The 26154-nt window shown below is 49.4% G+C and overlaps 1 protein-coding gene across 1 annotated transcript in view; it reads right to left on the reverse strand.

The window, feature by feature from the left end:
* Positions 1 to 26154, reverse strand: part of MUC16 (mucin 16, cell surface associated) — a 70837-nt gene that overhangs the window by 10929 nt on the left and 33754 nt on the right. The window contains exons 21-50 of the mRNA XM_054562133.1: positions 25930 to 25965; positions 25650 to 25715; positions 23670 to 23800; positions 23512 to 23579; positions 22718 to 22890; positions 22258 to 22293; positions 21939 to 21998; positions 21478 to 21599; positions 21087 to 21154; positions 19295 to 19467; positions 18927 to 18962; positions 18642 to 18704; positions 16979 to 17103; positions 16715 to 16782; positions 12016 to 12188; positions 11862 to 11897; positions 11261 to 11385; positions 10936 to 11003; positions 10098 to 10270; positions 9956 to 9991; positions 9378 to 9413; positions 8517 to 8641; positions 8357 to 8424; positions 7720 to 7892; positions 7391 to 7426; positions 4127 to 4251; positions 3964 to 4031; positions 2995 to 3167; positions 1599 to 1634; positions 421 to 486 (exon numbers count right to left, since the gene is read on the reverse strand). Of these exons, the coding sequence (XP_054418108.1) occupies positions 421 to 486; positions 1599 to 1634; positions 2995 to 3167; positions 3964 to 4031; positions 4127 to 4251; positions 7391 to 7426; positions 7720 to 7892; positions 8357 to 8424; positions 8517 to 8641; positions 9378 to 9413; positions 9956 to 9991; positions 10098 to 10270; positions 10936 to 11003; positions 11261 to 11385; positions 11862 to 11897; positions 12016 to 12188; positions 16715 to 16782; positions 16979 to 17103; positions 18642 to 18704; positions 18927 to 18962; positions 19295 to 19467; positions 21087 to 21154; positions 21478 to 21599; positions 21939 to 21998; positions 22258 to 22293; positions 22718 to 22890; positions 23512 to 23579; positions 23670 to 23800; positions 25650 to 25715; positions 25930 to 25965 (2742 nt within the window). The remainder of the gene's footprint in view (positions 1 to 420; positions 487 to 1598; positions 1635 to 2994; positions 3168 to 3963; positions 4032 to 4126; positions 4252 to 7390; positions 7427 to 7719; positions 7893 to 8356; positions 8425 to 8516; positions 8642 to 9377; positions 9414 to 9955; positions 9992 to 10097; positions 10271 to 10935; positions 11004 to 11260; positions 11386 to 11861; positions 11898 to 12015; positions 12189 to 16714; positions 16783 to 16978; positions 17104 to 18641; positions 18705 to 18926; positions 18963 to 19294; positions 19468 to 21086; positions 21155 to 21477; positions 21600 to 21938; positions 21999 to 22257; positions 22294 to 22717; positions 22891 to 23511; positions 23580 to 23669; positions 23801 to 25649; positions 25716 to 25929; positions 25966 to 26154) is intronic.

The raw sequence follows: 26154 nt of genomic DNA on the forward strand, positions 1-26154 counted from the left end.
CTTCAAGCAAACCAAATTTCTCCCAGTTCTCTACACTAAGCTGCTTGTGCCTTTTGACCCTTTGCTCATGGAATCCCCGCTGCCAGGGGATCCCCTCACCGTGCGTTTGCCTAGAGCACTCCCATTCTTCTTAAAGGCTCTTGGGTGAAACTTTCACCAGAAAGCTCTTCCCACTCAGAGTATGCAGACGCCTCTTCCCCAGCCATCCCCCATTGTGTTGTAATGGCCCGTTAATCTCTGAAGCCAGGAGGCTCCCCAAAGGCAGGCATTATATTGAATTGTTGGTATATCTTTGAGATCAAGATGATTGCCCTACAACTAGAAATTTCACACTCTAACTTCCCAGTTCCTGTGTGACCTCCGGCGGAGGCTTGGGGCTGGTGAGCTTCTCTTAGGAAGGAAAAGGGGCCCCGCAAATACCTGTGGTTGTTTCTGGTTGCACAGGGGATGACGAGGTGGGCAGGAATGTGGGGGCTGGCTCGGGGCCTGGCTCAGGAGCTGTGAAGACGGCTGTCATCAGGGAGGAAGAGAGACCCTCCCCCGCAAAGTGGGCAAAGTCCCTTCAGGTTCTCATGGGCCTCAGCAGAGGCTTTCGCAGGAAAACCACTCACAGGTGTATCATACATGAGAATGAGGAAAGGAGTGATTGTGTGAGTAGGGGAGTAAGCAAACCTGTAAGTAAAATGAAGTCAAGAGAATGAGTGGGAGAACGAGAGAGAGAGATTAAACAAAGGAGGACAGATAGAGGAGTGGGCAGAAAAATGGACAGACAAATGGGGTAACTGGATGGACAGAGGAAGAATGAATAAATGAAGGGTGAAGAGAAAGCAGGAAAAATGCAGACCAATTGGAGAGATGGAAGGAAATGAAGAAAGGGAAGGACAGAAGCGGGAAGGACGGACAGGTGAATGGAGAGAAGGATGGGTGGAGAGATGGTCAAAAAGGAGAGAAAAATAAACACATAGAAGAAAAGTTGGAAAGATGAATGGAAGGACAGAAAGAAGGCAAACATAAATAAACAGAAGGATGGTTGTCTGGATGGATGAACAGAAGGAAGGAAAGAGAGGAGGGAGGATGAATGGAAGGGATGAAGGGAACAATGGGGAGGGGGAGAGAAGAGAGGGAGGAAAAAGACGTCTGAAAGGGTAACCGCGGTAATGGGAGACTAGATGGGTTAAAGGTGAAATGAAAGCACCACTGAATGAGTGCGTGGGCCAATGTCGCCTAACCCCTGAGGAGCCACCGGAGTTTGTGGCTTGACTCTGAGGCCCCTTGTGGGGCCCCTGTTAGAGATTTTGTTGTTGGGAAGCATGGACCGTAAGTCACTATCTGACCTCAACCCCTATCTGTTCCTGTGGGGAACAGCTTGTTCAAATTTCTCCTTCCAACCCAAAGGGATGTGGAGAATTTAGAAAGCCAATACCATGGATGCAGGTTCCAAAAGAGGCCAAGGACTCAGCCTTCTTCCTCCCACGGACACCCTGGCCCCACTCAGAAGAAAGCCTGAGTTTGGGGCAAGCCCCCTTTGTCAGTGGGGAGAAAAGCTGGGCTCAAGACCCTTGGAGGCTGAAATGGGCGCTGGAGGCAAAGACACGTACTTGGAGGAGGCTCATCCGGACCGGGTTCATTATAACCTGGAAACAAACAAGTCCCACGTAAGGGCAGGTGGCAGAACAATCCCAGATGTCCCATGCATTTGACTATGTGGGGCTTCTGCCTGGATTCCTTTCCTTATGCGTACCAGGTGAGCTCCTATGCATCTTCTAAGATGAGACTCAAATGCCATATCCACTGTAAAGACTTCCTTGATCTTTCCATTAAGAACGACCCTTTCCTACCCACCTCCAGCATGCCCCCAGCAAGAGACTGCCACACGTTTGTGCCCATACTTTTATCCTCCACATATCCACCGTCTTCCCTTCCACCCTCCCTCCATATTCACTCTATCCCTCCATCCAGTGAATATTTATTGAGACTTCCCAAGTGCCAAGTTCCATTACATTCGGGGAATACACACTGAACAAAACAGTCTCTGTCCCACTGAAGCTGACATGAGGACCGATTGTGCCTATCGGGTAGCCTATCTCTGTCCTTGGTGCCAGGCACAAGGCCCAGTTTACAGTAGATGCTTGGTAAGCACTAGCGAGTGAACAAAATGAAGCATATAAGTCCTGCAGTTTGCAAGAGGGGCAATCCTAAAGTGGCCCCTTCAACGGCCAAGGGGAAGGGGACAGATGCGAACTCAGAACATCAAGACCCAGACTGGCCACAACCCTACTGTGGGTGTGTGCTGGTCTCCCCCTCCCCTGTACCTCTGTTTCCTTCCTTGCTAAAATGGGAGTCATAAAGGACCAGATGGTCTCCCTGACCACCTGATGGGGCCGTGGGGCCAGACAAGAAAGTGTGAGCTGCCAAATATGGTTTCTAGGTTGTAGATGGAGAGGAGGGAAGCTGAGTTATTTCATTTGACCAACCACGGCCATGCCGTGTCTCTCAGAACCCCGGATGAGGGTCACCATTTAAATGATGCCACTTCCTGGATTCTAGGCTGATGGCCAGTGTGTCCGAAGCTTGGGCCCCCTGGCTGTTCAGAGGCCTGCCTTCCTCCCTGGCATGTGGCCCCACCCAAGAGAGAAGTCTATCCTTGGTCAAGGGTCAGAAGAAATCAGGGTGGGGCAAGGGATGTGGGGTTTTCTTTCCCCAAGTCTCCCCTAGAAGGACTGGCACTAGATGCCAACAACTGGAGACTGTGACCTGGCTCCACCCACTCTCACGCTACAACCACTTGGGCAAATTACTTAACCTTTCTAAGCCTCAGTTTATTCATCTGCAACATAGCTTTAATCAAGGATCAGCCTTATGGGGTAGCTGGTGGGGGGAGGAGAAGAGTCCGTGTGGAGTAGAGATTCACCCCTGAGTTTCCTGGAGGACAGTAAATGGGAGCCCTCTGGAGTTAGGGGGTGGCCCCAGTGAAAGGGGCTGACAACTGCTAACCGTTGAGGTAGAGGCTGTCCTTATCCAGAGAGTAGGGGCCCAACCGAGTGATGCCCCGGGTCTGCCAGCTCAGCTCACGGAACACCTGCTCGGCAGGCAGACCTGAGCCACTGGGGAGCTGCCGGTAGGTGCAGAGAAAGTCCACCCCCGTCTTGGCGCCATTCCTCACAGACCTGGGGAAGAAGAGGTTGACTTTTGGGGGATGCAGTTCACTGGGCACCTCTCCACCTGCAGGCACTGCACACCTCAGACCCTGTGCTTCACCCTGGAGGGACCTTTCTCAGTGTCTCCACTGGCCACACCCTCCCACCCCAGGACTTTGCTCTTGCAATGGTTTCTGTCTGGAAGTCTCTCCCCTTCTCTCCTTCCCTGGGACACAGCTCAGAAGTCACCTGTACAGAGAGGCCACCCTGTCCCCCTGGGTAAAGCTCCTTCCCCATCGCTCTCTACTTATGCTTTGCATCGTCTCATCACGTTTGAGAGCGCTTTACTTCAGCATTTACTCCCCGGTTCCTGGCTGTTTTCTCTGCTAGATGAGGGCGGAGATAGTGCCTGTCTTGTCACTGTGCTACTGGCCACCCGCTCTGAGGTGCTGTATGATCATGTCAGATGAATGAAAATACAAATCGAGAAGTTCTTTGTAAATACCAACAGAACAAAATCTGACCGAGAGACATGAGAATAATTGCCCAAAGGGTACAGAGTTTTTGTTTGGGGTGATGAAAAGTTTTGGAACTAGAGAGTGACGACGGGTGTACATTATGTGTGTAATTGATGTCACTGAATTGTGTACTTAAAAGGATAATTTTGTGCCAATATATATTTTATCATAATATAAAAAAATTAATAATGTATTTTTTTTAACAGAGGCAGAAAAGGAACATCCAAGAATAGCCTGCCGCAATCAGGGGCAGCCCCCACAGTAAGAAGTCCTTTGGCGGTGGGCTACGGAGGGGAGTGTGGTCTCACCTTAGCGAGGTGACTCTGCAACCTGCATATCGGGGGCCAAGGCTGCTCCTCCAGAACAACTGGCTGAGCTGGAGAGGAAGGAGAGAGCCAGTGTGGGTCAGAGGCAGGCAACAGTCTCTGTGACGGGTCATGCAGAGGTGGGAGGGGTAAGCAGGCCTCTCACCAGATGCTGCATAAGCGTGTTAGTGATGTTGAACTTGAGGGAGCCTGGATGACCCATGTCTGCTGAGTAGCGCAGGTTGTTGATGGTGAAATTCAGCGTGAAAGGCTCCTCGTTGACCTCTGCAGCTATGGTGGGTGCGGAGAGAGCCAGGGCTCGCAGGGAGGTTGGGGGGCCCAATGTCCACTTGAGAATGGGAACTCACAGGGCCCATGGGCTCCTCCTGATAAGCCTGCTGGTCACTTGTTTGTGGAGACAACTCCAGCAGTGAGTAAGAGCAAGCTTAATGAGTTGAGGGCATTGAGAAGGGCCGTTTCCACCCAGATGCAGGAGTGGAGGGATCTGAGAAAACACGGTGGCTTTGTACAATAGTTTCTCAGGAGAAGTTTTTAACTTGCCATGCAGATGGGGAACTGATGACCCCTGATATCTTTATCCATATTATCTCTGCTCCCCATCTCTATCTTTGTCTCTGTGTGCATCAATCTCTCTCTCTTCCTTTCGATAGAGATAGATAGATATCTAAATCTATATATATCTCTACGAGAATTGTTGGCTTTTTAAACCACTGCATAGAAGATCGGCATACCTGGTTGTAAGGGCAGGAGATAGATCTATTTATCTATTATCTATCTCTCTATATATCTATATTATCTATCTATCTATCTATCTATCTATTTTTCCTGCTATTATAACCAGGTATGTCAACCTTCTATGCATTGATTTAAAAAGGTTAAAAAGTCCTAGCAGCTATAACTAATCTCTCTGCATTTCAATTTACTCATCCATAAGATGAGATAATGATTCCTACTTCAAAGGTTGTTAAAAGGTGTAAACAAGTGAGTTTTTGTAATGTGCTTAAACACAGTGCTGAGCCCAGGGTAAATACTATGTGAGGATTCATTATATAAAATTAGTAAGCAAATACTTTCTTATAATGTTGGAGATTTTTACATGGATAACATAAACTGGGTACTAGAATTACCCATATTTAAAAAAGGAAGAAACCAAAGTACGGAAATGGTCGTCTGCCCAGGGTCACATGGCTGGAGGGAGGGGGAGTTTGGTTTGGACCCCATTCCTTCCGTGTGACCACCCCTGTTGTGCTGTTTCTCAGACTCATGCATTTGGTACAATGTTCGATAGTTGGGATGACTTGTGTTGACCCCAATAGAAGTACAATAAATAAACATATGATGCAGGTGAGACCAGCGGGCCCAGGGCTTGACTCTTGAACAGTAAGTGATGCAGGGCATAATGTTTATTTAAGACAAAACTCTGGGGGAATAAGCTTACTTCCTCTCTTCTCCCTCCCTCTACTCTGTTCATCTTTTTAAGCTTCCTTCTGTCCATACTTCCTTCTACCTTTCCATCCATCTTTCCTTCTGTCCATCTATGTATCCTTCCTTCCTTCTCTCCTTCCTCCCTTTCTCCCTCCTTTCCTTCCTTCCATCCTTCCTTCCTCCCTTCTTGCCTCCCTCCCTTTTTCTTCCTTCCTTCCCTCTTTACTTTCATTCATCCATCTTCTTCCTCCCTCCATCCCTTCCTTTCTTTCTTCGACCAACCATCTAAACTGCCTATCCATCCATCCATCCTTCCATCTTCCTTCCTACCTCACTGCTTTTCTTACTTCTTCCCATTTATACCTTCTTCTGCCCATCCTCCCTCCTATCCCCCTTTCTTCCATCTACCCATCTTCCCTTGCAGCCTCCCTCCATCCTCTCCTTCTTCCATCTATGAATCCATCTTTCATTCCTCCCATCCCTCTTTTCTTCCTCCCATCTATTTTATACATCTTTCCTCCCTCATTCCTCTTTTTTCTTCCATCCATCTTTTCTTCCTTCCATCTGCTCATCCATCTTCTCTCCTTCCCTTCTTCCATTCTTCACCTCTTCCTTCCTTCCATTCATCCATTTTGCGTTCCCTCCATGTGCATTGAATTGTTCCTATAATGCTCCAGGAACTATTCCACGGACTGGATAGTGAGGAACAAAACACAGTCAATGGAGCTGTCTTTAACTTATTTTTTAGAATATAATTTAGAAAAAGATAGTTGTTACTGGACCTCAGAAATCCAGAACCCTGTCATGGTTTAGAAAAAGTGAAGGTGGCCAGTGATGGACCCAAGGACAGTGTGAGAAAACATACCCCTAGTGCAAGAGCAATTAATTCTTGAAAACCTATGATGTTTTCATTGCAGTGCTTCAGAGACAAAAAGAGTTTGGCCCGTACACTGAAACATAGTATGTGTGCACCAAGAATAAGCATGCCTTGGGGAATAAAGGAACTCATGATGGAGAGCTGGAGCATAAGTTTTGGAGCCACAGGAGCTCTGGGTTCTATTATGCATTTGCTGTTTGGGCTGGCAGGCTCTCTTAGCCTGAGTTTTCTCATCTCTAAAATGGAGCTAAATCATATGGTTGTAATGAGAATTAAAGAACAGTGTATATGTTTTGGAATCAGTTGTTTCCTCCGTCAAAATCCACAGGTTGTAACCCTAATCACTACAGCCTCCATAGGTGACTGGACTGTATTTGAAATAGGGCATTTAAAGAAGTAATTAAGTTAAAATGAGGCCATTGGTAGAGCGGGGTGCTTATCCAATCTGACTGATGTCCTTATAAGGAGAGGAGATTAGGGCACACAGAGAGACGTACGTGTGTGTGTGTGTGTGTGTGTGTGTACACACACACACACAGGGACGACCACATGAAAAGGCAGCAAGAGGGACGCCATTGGCCAGCCAAGGACAGAGGCCTCAGAGGAAACCAACCCTGCCTGCAGTTTGATCATGGACTTCCAGCCTCCAGGACTGTGGGAAAATAATTTCTGTTGTTTGAGTCACCCAGTCCATGGCATTTTGCTATAGCAGCCTGAGGGACTGGGCTGGAAGGGACTGAGTCGAAATAAATGTTCACTGAAAATCAAAAAACAAAACAACAGATGTAAGACTGAAGTTGAGAAACTATAATAACAATTAACAAAGATAAGAGTAAAATGATAAGAAAGGAGTACCAAAGGCAGAGTTTTAGAAAAATTAACAGGAAAACCATAGGAGGCTGAGACATGGTGTGACAACATACCATTGTCTAAGATTTCCTCACCCCGGACCGGAACGCTCCACAGGAACCCCGAGAGAAGGAGAAAGGATGAGTTAAGGGCCCTTCCAGATGTTTCCCTCACCAAGAACAGAAGGTAAAGAAAAGCAACTGCTCCTAAAACTAAATTGGGAATGAGATCTAGGAATTTGGGGCCAGGAACACTCACCAGTGGGCATCAAGGCTGTGGCCCCGTAGGTGTAACCTGCAGAGAGAAGGTGAGGGGAGCCAAGCGAGAGTTAGGGTGAACATAAAAGATTAAGGGGAAGGGGTTTTTGTGATTACAAGCAGGGGGAAGAGGAAGTGGAGAAATATTGAAGGAGGAGGCAACCAGGCAACGAGGCTGCAGGTGGCTGGGCCCAGGGGTCACTTCGATCCAAGGAAGGCCAGACCCAGACCAGAAGGCGGAAAGGATGGATCAAAGCTCACTTCAGAGAAAGGGAGGCAGCACAAAACCCCACCTGGGGAAGAGATCACGGCTGCAGCTAAGCCCCTCACCATTGACGTGAAGGCTGTCCCTGTCCAGGGTGAAGGAGCCCAGCCGAGTGACACCACGGGTCTTACGGCTCAGCTCCCAGTACAGCTGCTCCCTGTCCAGCCCGGGGCCTGCAAGGTCAGGGTGGTAGGTGCAGACCATGTCCACCCTGGTGGCCGCTCCGTGCTTCTCCAGCCTGGGGAAAGCAGGACACGGGGATGAGGAAGACTGGAGGGGGTTGTTCTGGGTGGGAAAAGCAAGAAAGTGGAAGGGAGTGCGGCTAAGAGAATGCTCAAGGGGTAGCTCTGAAGCCATGTGGGGGCCCTCCTCAATGTCTCTCACCTGAGACAACCGAGTCACCGTTAGGGACAGAAAACATCTTAATTAGAACTCGCAGACAGGATGCAATAGTTCTTCTAATAGAAGAGTCTTCCCTTAAAACAGAATGTTCTTTAAATTACATAAACTATATGAACACGATGCCTCATTTCTAAGCCTTGAGCATTCTCACCACCTCTGGGCATGAAGAAGGTGTGAAGGCATCATGCAGGGTTCATGTAAAGGGAGCGGCGCCAGGGTCATGCCCAAGAACTGAGCCCTGCTAGCCAGTGCGTGAGGGTCCACTTGACCTGATAAGTCACTCTATCTGGGGGGTCTCACCTGAGCGAGGCCAGTCTGCAGCGAGAGTAGAGGGGGCCGACGCGGCTGTTACGGAGCAAGAGCCGCAGCTGGAAGGGAGAAAGTGGTGGTGAGGAGAAGGGTTGAGGGGCTGTGGGTGGGTACTAGGTGGGGCTGACACTGGTCATCAAGGGGTGTCCACCTGGTGCTGTAGGATCCTCTCAGTGGAATTGAACTTCAAGGAAGCTGGGTGCCCCATGTCCTCTGTGTAGTGCATGTTGGTGATGGTGAAGTTCAGGGTGAAGAACAGCAGGGTGGGGCCAGTGGCTGCCATGGGGGAGGAAGAGAAATACGTTCAGCTGGGAACAGAGTGAAGACCAAGTGCCTGGGGCTCTACCTGTGGGGCACTAGCAGTGGACTCTGTATAGCCACAGGCCGCAGGAGCTGAAAGAGAGGACAACCTGGAATTCCAAGGCATCGGGAACCTACACTCATCTATTCATCTAATGAGCATCTATTGAGTGCCTGCTGTGTGAGAGGCTCTGTGCTGGACTCTGTGGTTCAAAGATAATAGGGCATAGCCTTCCAATGTTGTGACCAGGAGCGTGACCAGAGCATAATCATGCAAGGGAGCCAGAGGAGGTGCCATTCAAAGAGAGACAGGCCATCTATGACTGGGGAAAGCTTCCCAGAGGAAACATCATTTCTTGTGTCTCCAAAAGCAGGAGTAATAGGTGACAGAAGCTCAGCAAGAAGATCCGATCGTAAGATCTGTTGGTACCCTGCCGGCTTGGTTTGTTTCTAGTATTTAAGGGAGTAAGGACTCCCTGCTGGGTGCCACGCAGAGGGGACAGATGACATGCAACGTGACACGCAGCTTGCAGCGTGCGTGGATCATGACTCTTGAATAAAGACATGTCAGATATCCCAACGGCTCCATGAATATTCTTCTGTCTGACTGAATCTCGTCAACCTGTCAGGCCCTGAAAGGTCTAGAACGAATGGCTCCTATTTTTAGGGTCAGGGCGGTGGTCACAGGTACACAGAAATCTGAAATACTCACTTTTGGGGGTGGTGGCTGAGACCAAATGGGTGTAACCTGTAAAGAGAGGGAGAGATGGTGAGGGAGGGGGAAGGGAGAATTCTTCAATAAAAGGGCAAATTGGCTACTGGAGAGATGGCAGCTGTACTCACTACTGGAATTCAGTAAAAGGAAGACAGAGAGCTCACCTGGAAGACTCAGAATCCACCCTCCCCACCCCAAAGGGGCAAAAGCCTTGCAAGGCCCCTCTCAGATGTGAGGCCCCAATGAGGAGAGCCTGAGCTCGGGCCAGGAGCCTGCTGCCGCAGAGCCGCTCACTGGGCAGCAGGCCCAGCCCCCACACAGCCCCTCACTGTTGGCACCTGCATCATGGAAGCTGGGGAGAAAACACCTCAAGTGCTTGGGTGGGAACCTCATCGTTTTGGAGACGCCAGGGAGGCAGCGCCCACTTCTGGGCTCTGTGGGTACTGGTCCCCCTTCTCCCCAGGCTGGAGATGAGGTGGGGCTGGAGAACAGAGGCAGGGGGCTCCTGGTCTCCTCTGTTCCTATGGGCTGGGACTTACAGGGTTGTAGAGACTCCTGAACCTCAGAATACTCACTCCTGGGGGTGCTGGTCTGGGTCTGGTGGGTGTAACCTGCAAAGGTGGAGAAACATGAGGAGGAGGAGGGATTAGGGAAGGGGACAATGGAGAGGAAGGATGTGGGACAAGCTGAGATGCAGAAAAGATAGCAGCCCCTCACCATTGATGTAGAAACTGTCCTGGTCCAGGGTGTAGGGGCCCAGATGGGTGAAACCACGAGTCAGCTGGCTCAGCTCCCGGTATAGCCGCTCGCTGTCCAGCCCGGCACCCACAGGATCAGGATGGTGAGTGCAGACAACGTCCACTCCAGTGGCTGACCCACCCTTCTTGGGCCTGGCAAAGGTGGTTAAAGGGGATGACAAAAAATGAAGCGAGTTCCTAGGGAGGGTCCTGACATTCCTGGGCCAGGACAGGGAGAGGCCACAGGAAATAGGGAGGCTGTCAGAGAGCTGAGAAGTCAGACAGATCTCTGAGCTCACCAACTTCTGGCCAGCCTCACACTGTGAGTGGAGTCAATGGGTGGAGAAATTACAAAACAGCAAGGCAGAAACTGTCAGTGGGTGAGAGGATTATTAATATAGTGCAAGGCAGAAACCTGCATCCGTAAGACATGGGAATAGGAAAGCTCATACTTGAGGCACATAGGGAGATGGAATCTGGGATTAAAGCAAGTGGAAAAGACACATTTGTCTTGAGAAAAATGCTGGAAACTAAACTGAAAACCTAAAGGAAATGCCCTCGCGGGTCAAAGGGAGGGAGGAGGAAACTAAGAAGAATGACCAGGCTAGGGGTTCAATCTTGCTGATGGGCTCTGCATAATCTGGGGACAGTTGTGGGGGTGGTGGGGGGACCATCAGAAGAGGCATTGGTCCTGGAGAAATGCCTCCTGACTTCCATTTCTTCTAAGGGCATGGATGGGGAAGGCAGGAAGGAAGCAGAACAAACTCCTCAATCTGGAAGCACCTGAGGCAGCTCCGGCCGGCTATTCAAGGCCTCACCTGAGGAGGGTCAGTCTGCAGCCTGAGAAGAGCGTGCCCACGCTAGTATTCTGGAACAAGGGCTTGAGCTGTGGGTGAAGACAAGGGAAGTAAATAGATGGGCTGAGGGGCAGGAGCAAGATGGTCATGTATGGTCGGGACAAGAGCGACATGGGCAGGGCTGGGGCTGATGGACAGGGCAGGAGTGGGAGGGGTGGTCATCAGCGGGCAGGAGGGGTGTGGGTAGGTGGCTTCAGTGAGCAGCACAGGGTGAGCGGGTGGGGCTGGCAGCAGTAGCTGGGCAGAGGTTAGGTGGGCGGGTCCGGCATGGAGGCCGGGCTCTCACCAGGCGCTGCAGGAACTTCTCCGTCGTGTTGAATTTCAAGGAGCCTGGAGACCTCATGTTCTCCACGTAGTGCAGGTTGGTGATGGTGAAGTTGAGGGTGAATGGCACCGGGGGTCGTCCCGTGGCTGCAGGAGGAGAGGGAGAGGAGAGCCCACCCTGAGTCAGGCCCGGGATGGATAGGGGGGCAGAGCCTGGGCCCTAGCCCCATCGCACGGGGAACACAGTGATGGCTGATGGTTCTTGTGGTCTAATCTAATCACCAGTGTGGGTGTCAGACCATCACATGCAGCAGGTGAAGGAGGGAATGATTTGGAAGCTTTACAGCTTCGAAGGAGCCAGTGTGCAACCTAAGCGTATTAGCTATTTCAGTTCAATTGCTAACTTATTTTCCTCCATTTACCCATCCAGTCAAGATTCAGTGGCCACTTCTCCGTGCCCAGCCAACAACACAGAGGTGATTCACAGCTGAGCTGCCCTGCAATGACTCCCCAGCCTGTGTCCCTGACCCCTTCCTTCCCTGAGAGCTGAAGATGTAGATGGGGGCCTGCTGTTCCCACTGCTGGTGGGGTAGGGGGGCTTCTGAAGGCCACGCAGTACTCACCCCTGGGGGTGGTTTCTGAAGTCTGCTGGGTGTAGCCTGCGGAGAGGGGGCAAGAGAGAGACAAGGTGCTGGCTGATGGGGGGTGGCATTAAAGGGGCATGCAGGGGGGAAGGAGGGCTCAGCAGCACAGCAGAGCAGCGGGGCCACTGCTCACCGTTGACAGAGAGACTGCCCTGGTCCAGGGTGTAGGGGCCCAGCTTGGCGACGCTTTGGGTCAGCTGGCTTAGCTCCCAGTAGAGCCGCTCTCTGTCCAGCCCGGGGCCTACAGGGTCAGGGCGGTGGTTGCAGACGATGTCCACGCTGGTGGCTGCTCCATCGCGCTCAGGCCTGTGGAGGAAGAGACAGAGGCAGAGACAATGAGGATCCATCTGCGGAAGGTCCTTGAGAGTGCTGTGCAGCTCTGGTCAGCAGGACCTGGGATGCTGTGTCACCCACCACTGAGTGAATTTGCTCTAAACTGTAAAAACAGTTCCATAAGAGGCCAGCCCCTGAGTCTGGGACTCCTCTCACTGGCCTCCTTGCCCTCTACAATCCACTCTACGCGCAGCAGCCAATTCTCACTTCAAATGACAACCTGTCCTTGTTAGACACTTGCTGAAATACTTTTCACTCCCTGCTGCCTGTGCGTGAAGCCCCCACATCCCAGCATGCCCGTCAGGACACCCAGGGCTGCCTTGCCACCTCTCTGCCTTCCTCCTTGCAGGCGAGTATGTCTGCTCTGCACGTCCTCTCTCCCTTAGGCCCCGCTTTCCCCACATGTAGCCCTTCTCTCGGCAACTTGCTTCTGGGCCCAGGGCTGTGTCTCCTGGCCAGCACTCATCGCTCTCCAAGGACGAGGTTCCATCTCGGGTTTTCTAGATCCTACACTTTCCTCATATCTCAGCACTTCAATGGTGTCATTGGGCTTCTGTTTCTCATCTAGAAAACGGGTATAATCATGGTATCCAGGTGTATCGTGTGATTATTAAACATGCGGATATTAGTATGTGCTTAGAATAGTATAATTAATATGTATACATGTTTGCGTATATATATATGTGTATATATATGTGTGTGTGTGTGTGTGTGTGTGTGTGTGTGTGTGTGTATATATATATATATATATATATACACACTTCTTGATGGCAGATTCTATGCTTTGACCCCCATCAAGTTTTTGGAGCAGAGCACTGAGCTTGGTGAGCACCAGGGGCAATGTTGCGGATGGCAAGAGAACTTGTGGAAACCCAGGTCAGAGGAGTGGAGAGGCTGTGTTTGCTCTGGGTGCATCAGCACCCCAGGCTGGGCTCTAAGGAAGGTGACTTCATTCCATCCCTCTCTATTCTGGTGCCTCAGGGAGAAAACATTTTCCTGAATTCTGTTTTCGGGGGTCTGGAGAGTTTTCTGGGGAGATGGCCACTGAGGCTAAACCCTCCAAAAGACGTCAGAATGGAGTGGGCCACCCATGCTCAGAAACCCCCATCACTAGCTGACCTCAGGCCAAGTCCTGCCTCCCCACCCCCACCGCCTCCACCCCACCGCCACTGGAAGGGAACAGAGAGTCAAAGGCAGAAATGACGTGAGTGAGAGTGAATGGATGGTTCTTCACAAAGACAATGAGCAAAGCAGGCTTAGTGAGAAAAGGCCTGGGCTCTGAGGAGACTGGGCTCGAAGCGCCGTTCCACCACGTGGCGGCTGTTGGATCTAGGAAAGTTCCTGAAGTTATGTGTGCCTTGATGTTTCATCCGTAAAACTCATCGAAGAGTTTGGGGAGATGATGTATGGAAATCATTTAAATGTCACCGTGAATTTGTCTTGCAGGGGCTTTCTAGTTGTTCAATTTTGGGGGGTTGGGGTGCTACAGGCATCTAGTGGGTAGAGGCTAAGATGGTACTAAAAATCCACCAAAGCAGAGTAGAGCCACTCACAACAAGGATCATCAGTAGTGACCATACATGAAGAACCCCAATAGCTGATGCACACTAAGTGCTTGCTCTGCGATAGCCTTCAGAAATATTTATATTCAGGGGTGACATCAGCAGCACAGCAGCAGAAGTGGACGTCCAGGTCTCTCCCCTTGAAGTTACAACAAGTTGGACCATTATAATTCAACAAAGAACTCCCTGCTCAACACACAAACACATCTGAGACATAGAACACCAAGACAACTAAAGGTGGGCATATCTGAATGAACAGTGGAGATAGGGCAGGGAGGAGAAAGAACAGAGACAGAAGCCACACACAGTCAGGTGCTCCCCAAGGCTTCAGAAGACACAGAAGCCAGTAAGGGTTGGGGTGCAACCAATGCAACCAACACAGCGCAAGTCAGAGGGGCAGAGGCAGCAACTGGGTCTGGGTGGTTGACACACATTGAGGCTGGGCCCAGCGCCAGGGGCAGAGAACGGTGTACAAAGTTGCAGTGTGCCCTGACCAGTGTGGCTATTCTGGTGGGGCATTGTCCTGGAAAGCGAAAGGTTGCTGGTTTGATTCCTGGTCAGAACACATGCCGGGGTTGCAGGTTCAGTCTCCAGTCAGGGCGCATAAGAGAGGCAGTTGGTTGATGTTTCTCTCTCATGTTGATGCTTCTCTCCTGCTCTTTCTCCCTCCCTTCCCCTTTCTCTAAAAATAAATAAAACTTGAAAAAAAAGTCACAATGTGTCACAGACCATCAGCAGGAAACCACCCGCCCCATTCCTCATGGCCCACAGGGTGGTAAAATCCTCACTCAGCAGATCACAAAGAACTGAAAAATCTAAATAGACCAACCAACAGTAAGGAAACTGAAACAGTCATCAAAAGCCTCCCCCAAATTAAAAGTCCAGGACTAGATGCCTTCACTAGTGAATTCAACGAAACAGTCAAAGAAGATTTAACACCAATCCTTCTCAGACTCTCTCAAAAAATTGAAGAGGAGGCAATACTTCCTAACTCATTTCAGGAGGCAGTCATTACCCTGATACTAAAACCTGGCAAGAAACAACACACACACACACACACACACACACACACACACACACACACACACACACAAGAAAGAAGTTACAGACTGACATGTCTGATAAATATAGGTACAAAAAAACCTAAACAAAATACTAGAAAATCAAATACAATAATACATAAAAAAGATAATACATCACAATCAAGTGCAGTTCACTCCATTGGCACAAGGATGTTCAACATAAGCAAACCAATCACTGTCATATACCACATTAATAAAATAAAAGGCAAAAATCATGTGATTATGTAAATAGATGCAGAGAAAGCTTTTGACAAGACACAAACTTCATTTATGATTGAAACACTCAATATAATGGGTATAGAAGTACCTCAGCATAATAAAGGCCATACATGATAAAGGCAAGGGAAGTAAAAGCAAAAATAAATGAGTGGGACTATATCAGACTAAAAAGCTTCCAAAAAGCAAAAGAAACCATCAACAAAACAAAAAGGCAACCAACTGAATGGGAGAAAATATTTGCAAACAATACCTCTGATAAGGGGCTAATATCCAAAAATATATAAACAATTCATACAATTCAACAACAAAAACCAAACAATCCAATTACAAAATGGGCAGAAGGCCTGAAGAGACACTTTTCTCAAGAAGACAAAGAAATGACAGAAAGATTTATGAAAAGATGCTCAACTTTGCTAGCTATAAAGGAAATGCAAAGCAATACTCCAATGAGATATCACCTCATACCTGTTAGAATGACTATTACCAACAAAACAAGTAATGACACGTGTTGGAGAATGTAGAGAAAAAGGAACCCACGTTCACTGCGGGTAGGAACGTGATGAATTGGTGCAGCCACTACGGAAAACAGTGTGGAGTTTTCTGGGGGAAAAAAAAAAGAATAGAGCTACCATATCCCTCTTCTGCATATCTACCTGAAATTTTGGGAAAACATTTATTTGTAAATATATATGTACCTCTATGTCCATCACAGCATTAGTCACAGTGGCCAAGACATGGGGATAACCAAAGAGCCCTGCGAAGAGCGACGAGATAAAGGAGACGTGGTGTGTACACACGCACACACACACACTCCCACAAACACACATTCACACACACACTCACACACACACACTCACACTCACACACACACTCACACATGCACGCGCGTACACACACTCAACGGAATACTACTCAGTCATAAGAAAGGATAAAATACTTAGATGGATCTTGAGAGTGTCATGCTAAGTGAAATAAGCCAAATGAAAAAAAAAATAAGAACCTTATGATTTCACTCATATGTGGAATATAAAACAGAAAGCAACAAATGAACAATAACAACAAAAAACCCCAAACGAACAAAGCCACAGACACAGACAAGAGAATGGTGGTCACCCGAAGGGAAGGGAGTTAGGAGGGGAGGTGGAATAAGGTAAAGGGATCAAATCTATGGTGATGGAAGGAGACTAGACTTCCGGTGGTGAACACACAATGCAACATAGAGATGATATATGATAGAACTGTACACTTGAAACATGTAAGTTTGGTTATTAGCCCATGTCACCCCAATGAATTAAATTAAATAAATAAGTATATGCAGTGTGCACTGGGGGCATGGTAAGCTGTAGGTTCATTCTTTGTGAAGGATCGGGGATGCATCCTTAATGAGGAATTTGGTACATACTTTCAGGTTATTATGTTTTATCATTTTATTCCTATTAAATATTGTATGTGCGATTTGAAGCTCTTAAGGGTGGGAAGGTCCAGCGAAGGGACCAGGGACCAGAAACAGGAAGAATAGTGGCTCTGTCATGTGGGGACCTTGAAAGGGCTGAGGTCAAAGGGAGAAGCCAGCTCTAGAGGCCTGCGCATAAAAAATCTCCACAGTGCCTCGCTGGGACGTCTCTAGTGGTCTTACCTGAGCAAGTCAAGTCTGCAGCTGGGGTAGAGGAGGCCAATACTGGTGTTCTTAAACAAGGGTCTGAGCTGTTGGAGGAGGAGAAGTGAGTACAACGACCAATAGGGAAGGACAGGGGCAGGGCTGGGATGAGGTACGGGGGCTGGTATCAACCGGGAGGCAGAAATATATGAACGGGGGCCGGCGTGCGGTGGGGTGACTGATAGATGTGGGCATGGTGGGCATCGGTGGGTCATGCAGGAGTGTGATGGGCAGGAGGCTCACCAGGTGCTGCAGGATCTTCTCTATTTTGATGAACTTCACTGAGCCCGGAAGCTGCATGTCCTTCATGTAGTGCAGGTTGGTGATGGTGAAGTTAAGGGTGAGAGGCACCAGGGCAGGGCCAGAGACTGCAGTGAGGTTGAGACAGAGGAAGTCACACCCTGAATCACTGCCTGAGCTAAATTTAAAGGTCAGGGTGGTTGGGTCAGGGGTGAGCCTGGTGTTCACATCTACTATAAGAGCTCAGAATGACTCTTCCCAGGATAGGAAGCTTTATTTTGAATGACACCAATAATAGCAGTAATAATAATGATGGCAATGAAAATAGCAGCATTAATGACAGCTGATGTTTGGTAATAGCTTACTCTACGCTACCCTGTGCTAAGCATGTTCTGCGCAGTTTCTTATACGATCCTCACACAACCCTTGGGGTACATCTTGTTACTGACAGACAAAAATGAGTTTCAAAGAGGTTAAGGCACTTCCCCAAGACCACACAGCTATTTTAGGGAAGAAGCTCAGGCTCTAGAGTTTGAAAAACGTAGGGTTGAGTCCCGACCATCTGCTGGCTGTGTGATCTCAGAAAAACTTTGATTCCTCGAAGACCTAGTCTATGCCTCTCTTAAATGGACAAAAGCAGCATCTAGCTGTAGAAGATGAAGACCATATATATGAGGGTCCCTTTTATGTGGCAATCAGCGAATGCTGCGGTATTTATTTTCTTGTCACTGTTACTATTACTTATGTCTGCTTTCTCTGTTGACCCCGTTAGTCTCTGCCCTTTGGGAACTAGACCTGAATTTGCTCTGGACTTTTTCTATTCGATTCTAGCAGCAGGTAGAATTTTGGGAATGGTTCCAGAATGCACTGCTGGATCTGATCTCACCAAGTGACCACCACCTGCCCCCACTCTGAGTCCCCTGGCAGGTCACTTGGGGTAGATTATAGAAATGGCCATCAATTCTTCATCTCCTTACACCCACACACTTGCAATGTGGTGCTACAGCCCCTTCCTCCAAGAAATGGGAGCCTATTTCTCCATCTCTTGACTCTCGCTTGGCCATGACTTGCTTTGACAATGAGACAAGAGAAATGATGCAAACAGAGGCTTGAAAGGCACTCGTGTGCTGAGGCTTGCCCTCTCCTGCTTCTGGGAACCCTAAGGCCCCCTATGAACCAGCCGGAGCTAGGCTGTTGGATGATGCAAGGCCACATGAAAGAGAACTGAGGCACCCCACCCGTCAGTCAGACATCCTCCAGAGTCCCCTAGCTAACCTGCAGGTGGCTATAGACACATGAGGAAGCCTAGTGCAGACCACTCTGAAGAGCTGACCTATATACTCACGAGCAGCAGTGAATGATTGTTTTAATCCAGTGGATTTGGTGCTCATTCGTTAAATAGGAGAAGCTAACTTTAGTAGAAAGCAAAGGGTGGATTAAAAGGAGCCACGCCTTCAATCTGGGATTGCAAACCTGAAGTCGCAGAGCTCTCCAAACACAGGGATGGAGATGCGCTGGTCTGTGATGAGGGTGTGGCTCCCCAAATTTATCCTCCCCATGCTGTCCCCTTGCCTTGACCTGCCCATGCCTAGTGTCTTGACTTCTCATTGTAAAGCATAGCAGCTTATATGTGGGAAGGTAGTAGACATGGAGAGAAGGCTCTTACCTGTTGAACTGGAGGGGGTTAGAGCTGGCAAGTTTCCCAAGGAGGGTGTGGAGGTCACAGAAACTGAGGAGGAAGTATCAGAAATGAGAATGACGCAGCTTTACCTTGGAGGTGCCAGAGGTACTTGGGCCTTGATGCCCAAACTGAGTTGCAGAAGTTGGGGGACTGTAATAAGGGCCCTATGGCTTCCTTTCCCCCATTGAGGCCTTAGCCACAGGGAGGAGGAACCAGCTGCCCTCACCTGTCACTGCGGGCCATGGGGCCACCTAAGGCTTGAACACTTACCAGTGGGAATGGAGGTCCGGGCTGGGCTGGTGTAACCTGCAAAGTGGATAAGAGTGAAGTGGAGGCTTCAAAGTTTATTAAGAAAGGGATGAAAGGATTGGACCGTGCTGAGAGAGCGGAGGCCTTCAAGAGGTTGTGTCCCTACAGGCAGTGAGCTGTACCTCCTATGGCCTTTCTCTGACCCCCCCACCTCTCTCTGTGTGTGCTATGTGCACACATGGCAGAGACGGAGACCTCACGGGAGAGGAAGAGTGAGGAGAGAGAAATCTAGAAGCAGACATGGGTGTATCCTCTGGCCAGAGCTCAGAGCATCAACAGAGGAATCCACCTGGTGCTGCAGAGGGCCACTGTCACCACGAGACGCCCACCATTGACATAGAGGCGATCCCTGTCCAGGATGTAGTGACCAAGCCGGGTGACACCATGGGTCTGGTGGCTCAGCTCCCAGTAGAGCTGCTCCCTGTCCAGTACGAAGCCTGTAGGGTCAGGATGGTGTGTACAAATGGCATCAACTCCAGTGGCTGCTCCACCCTTTTCAGGCCTGGGGAGAGAAGGACATGGATATGGGGACAGGACCAAGACATCCTGGTAGGACATTCTTTCTCAGTCCTCTTGTATGTGAATGCTGGCTTATGTGCTCTCCTGGTTCAGGCAAGAGCCGCTCACAAAACAAGGGTCATCTCTGAGTCACAAAGGACCAGAGTGGATGAGTCAGACAGCCATCAGTTCAACTACAGCCCTTTCAAATAACGTATGTGGCTTCTCTGACTCAGTCCTCACATCTTTGTTGGGATTCAGAAATGATCGATATAAAATATACAGTCCTCCTGCCTGGTACATTAGAAGTGCTCATAATTAATTAATTGTTTAAGTTAACAAATCTTTACAAAGCACCCACACTCCCTGGGGAAACTGGATAGCAAGCAGCTCTAGACAGAGACTCATCAACCTTTAGAAAGCTGGTCCAATCCAAGATTTTTTCTTTTGTTTTCTTTTATTGATTCCAGAGAGAAGGGAAGGGAAGGAGAAGGAAAGGGAAAGAAACATCAATGTGAGAGAGAAACATCGATCAGTGGCCTCTGGCACACACTGTGACTGGGGACCAAACCCACAACCTGGGTATGTGCCCTGACTGGGATTTGAACCCTCGACCATTTGGTTTGCAGGACAATGTCCAACCCATTGAGCCACATAGGCCAGGGCCCAGCCCAAGGGTCTAGCATCCGAGCTTAAGACATTGCATAGCAGAGACGCCCACACACTGCCCATCTTTTTGTGTTATCATTTCTCTAAGACAACAGGAAAAACTAGGCGTGAAGGGATAACCTGGGAGATCCAGCAAGTTGCACTGCCAGAGAGCATTACTGGGGAGAAGCAGGGTCCCCTTGCACTCAACAGGATCTAAGTGACCTGGATCTAAGATGCTTTTAGCTCTGGTCTCCTAGAAACTTGACAAAGATGCAATGTCAGTTGCACTGCCTGGCAATGCTGCTGGTGGTGAAAATGACCCCTGGTAGATGACCTGCATCTTTTCTAGGGGGACCTTAAATGGACAGACATCAAATACCCAGAAAGAAGCTACAGTTTTGAGCGCTCTTGGGTGTGGGGTGACCCTGTTAAATGGGTAGCACTATTATAAGAGATATGGCTCCGCTGTGGGACATGGGACATCTGAGCCAGGGTGACTTCAGCATCTATCTTTTGAGGCATCATTTCTTTGCACGTGGACTGTTGTCTGGAATGCCAAAAGAATAGCCCTTCTACTGCCAAGAGCTTTTTTTTGCAAAAAAATAAATGCCCAGTGCTGCCTGCTGGCATGCTGTTTCCGTCCACATCCTTCAAAGTAGGAGTGTAGTCATGTATTTCCCATTCAGATCTTGCAAATCTGGTTGTCTGATGGGATGATCTAGGGTGGGCAGGGCACAGCACTAGTACTAGGGCCGGGAATAGCGGGAGGCAAGCAAGGCACCCAGAGACAACATTTAATGATGCGCTAACTCTCAGTGCTGTGCAAGCATAGCATTAGCACCTGAAGGTGAGCATCTCCTTAAATATTGTGCTCTAGGCGCCTGGTTTCCCTTGACTTAGTCTAGGCCCTGGCCAACCCAACCCGCCCACACCTACTATACCTCCAAAGGCAAGACAAAGAGGAGGTCTCACCTGAGTGTGGTCAGTCTGCAGCCAGTATAAAGTGAACCAATGCTGCTGTTGGCAAACAAGGGCTTGAGCTGAGGAGGAAAGAGTGGGTGGATAAAAAATAAGTATAAAACTAATCATCATTTAAAATGCAATATTTTAAAATAAAACAAGAGCACCCTAATCTTCTCATACCACATTTACTTCTCAAGAGGACCCTGTGGGATAGGTGCTTTTATTGTCTCAGTTTTATAGGTGAGGAGACAATATCACAAGACTAGTCACTGCTCCAAAGCCACATCACTTGTACCTGAACCTGGAACTGCTCCCTCCCTAGCCCTCATAGCCTCCAAAATTGTAGCAAGGAGAGGTGGGCTGGAAGTTGGAAAGAAAAGTGGGTAGCGGAGGCTCTCACCAGATATTGTAGAAATGACTGTGTGGAGTTGAACTTCGCAGAGCCTGGCTGCATGTCTTCCGTGTGGTGCAGGTTAGTGATGGTGAAGTTGAGGGTGAAGGGCACCAGGGCAGGGCCAGCAGCTGCAGTGGGGAGAGGAAGGAGAGGCCACGCCCTGAGTCAGTGTTGGACCAGGTGTGGGGCAAAGGGTCACTGGAACACAACCCCTGCCTGCTCCAGGGACCCCATCAGCTTGGACGCCAAAGGCGGGATGCCCATGCCTGGGGCTTGATATGGGCATCATTTCCTGTTTATCTCTGAGGCAGGAGATGCAGTAAGGGGAGGGGGCAGTGGTGTAATCTGTTTCACATGGGTCACATGGGAGGGCCTTTGATACAGTAAGTGCTAAATGAATACTTATTGAATGAATGAAGAAACGGTCTTGGCTCTTCACTGGGTCATTACACAAGGGAAGCCCCTACCTATGGAGACTGGAACTGGGGTCCCTGAAGTTGCTGGGGCGATGGTGGAGGCCACAGCAGCTGAAAAGAAAACACAGCGGGTTGACTGTGGTGGATGAGGGCTTCTCCAGCGAAACAGGGCCGTCACGGGACCCTCAGACCTTTTGCCCCGTCTGTCCTCAAGCCTGTGCCAGGCTTCTCCTTCCTGAGCAGGAGCGTGAAGGTGTGGAAAAACTGAAGATTTCTGACTGTTTCTTTCTCAGAGAAGTGCAGCAAGGATAGCAGAGAAAAGGGATGGGCACCAAGGCAAAGCGACAGGAGGGCCCAAATGACTACTCACGGCTGGGGGCGGAGGTCAGGGCCTGGGGTGTGTAACCTGCAGAAACAGAAGAAGAAAGAGGGTGAGGAGTTAGAGGGATGGGGGTTGGGAGAAAGTGCCAAGAATCTGGGGCCCATTGAGTGTCTATGAATCCACTTAAGCCATAGTTTTGGAGCACCCTCAAAATGCAGACCCTATAGACAAACCTCAAAGAATGTCACTAGAGCACAGGAGAGAATTTCTCTATCAGGGCATCTGACATCTTCATCCCTCTGCCACCTGTACCCAACTCCCCTCTCTGTCCGATCTCTCAATATATCTCTGGAAAAGCTGTGAATGTATGTATCTTTCTGAGGGAAACAACCAAAGGTGTAAGCCAATTTGGGACAAGCTCAGAGCCACCCTGGAGGACAGGGGGTCCACAGTGCGTGCCATGAGCCAGAGTGCACAGCCTGCATGGGACAGTGGAACGGAGCCTCACCGTCGACATAAAGGCTGTTCCTGTCCAGCGCGAAGGGGCCCAGCTGGGTGGCACCATGCGTCCCATGGCTCAGCTCCCTGTACAGCTGCTCTCTGTCCAGCCCAGTGCTTGTGGGCTGGGGGTGGTAGGTGCAGACGATGTCCACTCTGGTGGCCGATCCGTCCTTCGCGGGCCTGGGGGTGGGGAGGAGCTTAGGTATGGGAACATGTATAGGATTAGTGATGGGGGAGGCTGCAAGGATGAAATGTCTAGAAAAGCCACAAAGCTGAAATAATCTTCCTGAGAAGGCAAAAAATAAAAAAGCAAACTATCTAGCATTTACTAATAATCAAGAGATGAAGAAGATGGATTAAAACTCAAGTTGGCGCAATGTTTGTTCACCTTTCACATGCCGGCCTCCTGCTGCCTCACTCTCAGAACAGGCCCAGGAGGAAAGACAGTCAGGCGGGGGCAGCCCCAAGATCTGGCATCGCCTTTGAGCACCTTAAATGTCGGTTAAGAAATGGGCGTGCCAAAAGGACTATTCATTTTTGCTTTTTAAGCATTCCTCAGTACAGTATAATTTTGGAAATTAGGAGGCTCGAACTCCTGGGAAAGATTCTATACCTTTGTTAGGACCCGTCGGAAGAAAAAACAGAAGCCTGAGAAACAGGAACTGGAAGGAGGCTCGGTAGATGTGGCGTCACAGGTACCCAGAGCCTGCTGCACTGGGCAGGTGGGGAGCACGCACAGGGTGAAGAACAGAAACGGAACCGGGAGGCACGGATGTGAGCATCCACTCCTGAGCATCTCACCTGAGTGAGGCCAGCCTGCAGTTGGAATACAGTGGGCCGATGCTGCTGCTCTTGAACAAAGAGCCAAGCTGGGGAGAAATAAGAGGGAGGTAAGGAGAAGGGAGGGGGGCAAAGCCGGGGTGGAGAGGGGTGAACAGCAGGCATCTCAAGGCTCTTACAATGGGCTGCAGGACCTCTTCTGTCATATTAAACTTTGCAGATCCTGGACGTCCCATGTCTGGCACGTATGGCAGGTTTGTGATGGTAAAGTTGAGGGTAAATGGCACCAGGGTAGGGCTTGTTGCTGCAACTGGAAGGCAGATGAGAGGACCTATCCTGAGCCTGCGAGGACTCTCCAGTCCAGCCTGCAGCCTCTGGACCCTCACACACATGGGCTCTGGCTTCTCCACCAGGGGGCTCCCCCTGGCTTCGTTCTTAATCCAAAGCAGGCAGAGTCCACCACGTGAGTCACGCCCGATGCTCTGGGTGTCTGGAATTGGTTCTTCTCCAAGAAGCTCTGATTCGGAGTTTCCTAATGTGACGCCAAGACTTTATTGGCCCAGTTATGTGACCAGATTCATGCCCCTGGTTCCTAGTTACAATTTTAGTTCATTCATTCATTCATTGAGCAAATGTTTATTGAGCACCAGCTATGCATGAAGCATCACATCAAATATATGTGCCATCACCACTGGGCACAGATATTTCTAGTTAGGAAAATAGAATTTATGTCAGTATTCCCACAGAGGAATCTAATACAAAACTACAGACAGAGATTAACAAAATCAAGACTCCCTCAGCCCCACAGGGCTAACGGGACAGAGGGACGAGAGAGAGGCATACCAGAGATAGCTGAGACCATGGAGGGGACACAGCCCCCGCTGGAGGTGCTACAGGAAGCAGAGAGGGAGGAGAAGATACGCCCTGGCCCATCTCCCGCCCTGCCCACCACTGCTCTCCCAATGCCTCCGGTCGGCTGAAGCTCACAGGCAGCTAGTTTGCGAGTCTGAGCAGGTTTGGGCCAAACTGGTGTTCTCACTTATGACCCAGCTGAGCCTGAGCTGAGAACTTCCAACACACAGATGCCTTCCCCGGAAGACCAAAGAGCCACTCACACATCATCTAAGGACCTAATTTCCTTGAATTCTGCCCCAGAATCCTGTGACAACACCACTGACATGGTAGCGACTGCCTGAGGAATTTTGTTAATAAGGATTCTGAAGCTGTCTTGGGTGCAGAAGAATGGATGCTATTATCATTTAGTGATGTCTGCCGTGCACGAGGGAAGGGGGCCGTACATTTTTCCTGGGTAGAATCCGACAGAGTCACTGAAGATGAGAACCATGAAAGGAAAGGAGTGTTTCCACACATCACAAGGAATCATACTTCATTCCTTTCTTTCCTGGGAGAATCCACGTATTGCCTGTAGACCTACTATGAGCAAGTCACTGCAGTAGTCACTCAGGAGCACAAAGGAGGAAGACACAGTTGCTCCATAGGGCGGGTTTCCTTAATAGTGATGTCAACGGAAATAAACATGACGTTCAAATACAGAGAAAATGCAGGAGTGTGCAATATACTTGTTTTTAAAAATAAGCAACAAGATTTAAAATGATAAATCAAAGGTTTCCCTGCCTTCCTTGCCTGTGATGATACAAAGTTTTTAAAGGCATATTAAATAATACTAGTTAGATGCTGAGCATAGCACTTGGTCCATATTCAGCACTTAAAGACGTCACATGCTATGTTATCTTTCGATCACCGCCATTATCACTGTCACCAGCTTTATCACCATCATCGCCACCTTTGTCACCATCACCATTATCATTACCGCCACCTCATCGTCCCCACCATCAGCCATATCACCATCCCCATCACCGCCGCCGCCGTCATGGCTGTCATTATTGTCACCATCATCACAATACTCATTCTTATATGACAAGAATATAATATCTAGGAGGGCAGGTGTGTTTTTTTTTAAATTTCATGTTCCCTGATGTATCCCCAGGACCCAGCATACAGTAGGTGCTCATAAAGTTTGTTGATTGACTCATTATTCGATTTACTATGACTTTCCATCTTTATTTGAGTGAATAATGTCAGAGACGTTAACACCCACCAGGCAGTTTCTAACAGATGTGCCACTGGCTGGCGCTTACCTGCGGGGCTGGAGAAGGAAGATGGGGTCCCCAAGTTCCCTAGGTCCACCGGGGAGGTCCCAGGCGCTGCAGAAAAGCCCTTGTCAGTGAAAGCAGAAAGGCGCTCCCACGGCAGAAACGCAGCAGGAGGTTTATCACTGGGCTCGCTGCATGTGGGGCTGGAGCTGGGAGTCCCTCTGGAGCTGGGTGGGGGCGGGGGAGTAGATAACCTGTGCCCTCCCAGGAGCGCCCCCCACCGCCAGTGTTGTGGGTGGCACTGGGACATCAACTGTATACTCACTGCTGGTGAGAAGTGTGGGGCTCCGATGGGTGAAATCTGTAGCAAGAGCGAGGGAGGCTAGTGAGTAAGGGTTAAGGGAGAGGTGGGGGACCAGATATGGTCAGGGTTACCCTGGTACAAGGAGGGGGTTTCATGGGGCAGACAGAGGCTGTTAGGGGCTCTCCCTCAGCACCTTCCCATCAGGCCCTCAGGGTGAAGTGAGTCCAAGATGAAGGACAAACCATG

The sequence above is a fragment of the Pteronotus mesoamericanus genome, unplaced genomic scaffold (genome assembly GCF_021234165.1).
Source record: "Pteronotus mesoamericanus isolate MK-2021 breed Mesoamerican mustached bat unplaced genomic scaffold, CSHL_Meso_final scaffold_636, whole genome shotgun sequence".
Taxonomy (NCBI): Eukaryota; Metazoa; Chordata; class Mammalia; order Chiroptera; family Mormoopidae; genus Pteronotus; species Pteronotus mesoamericanus.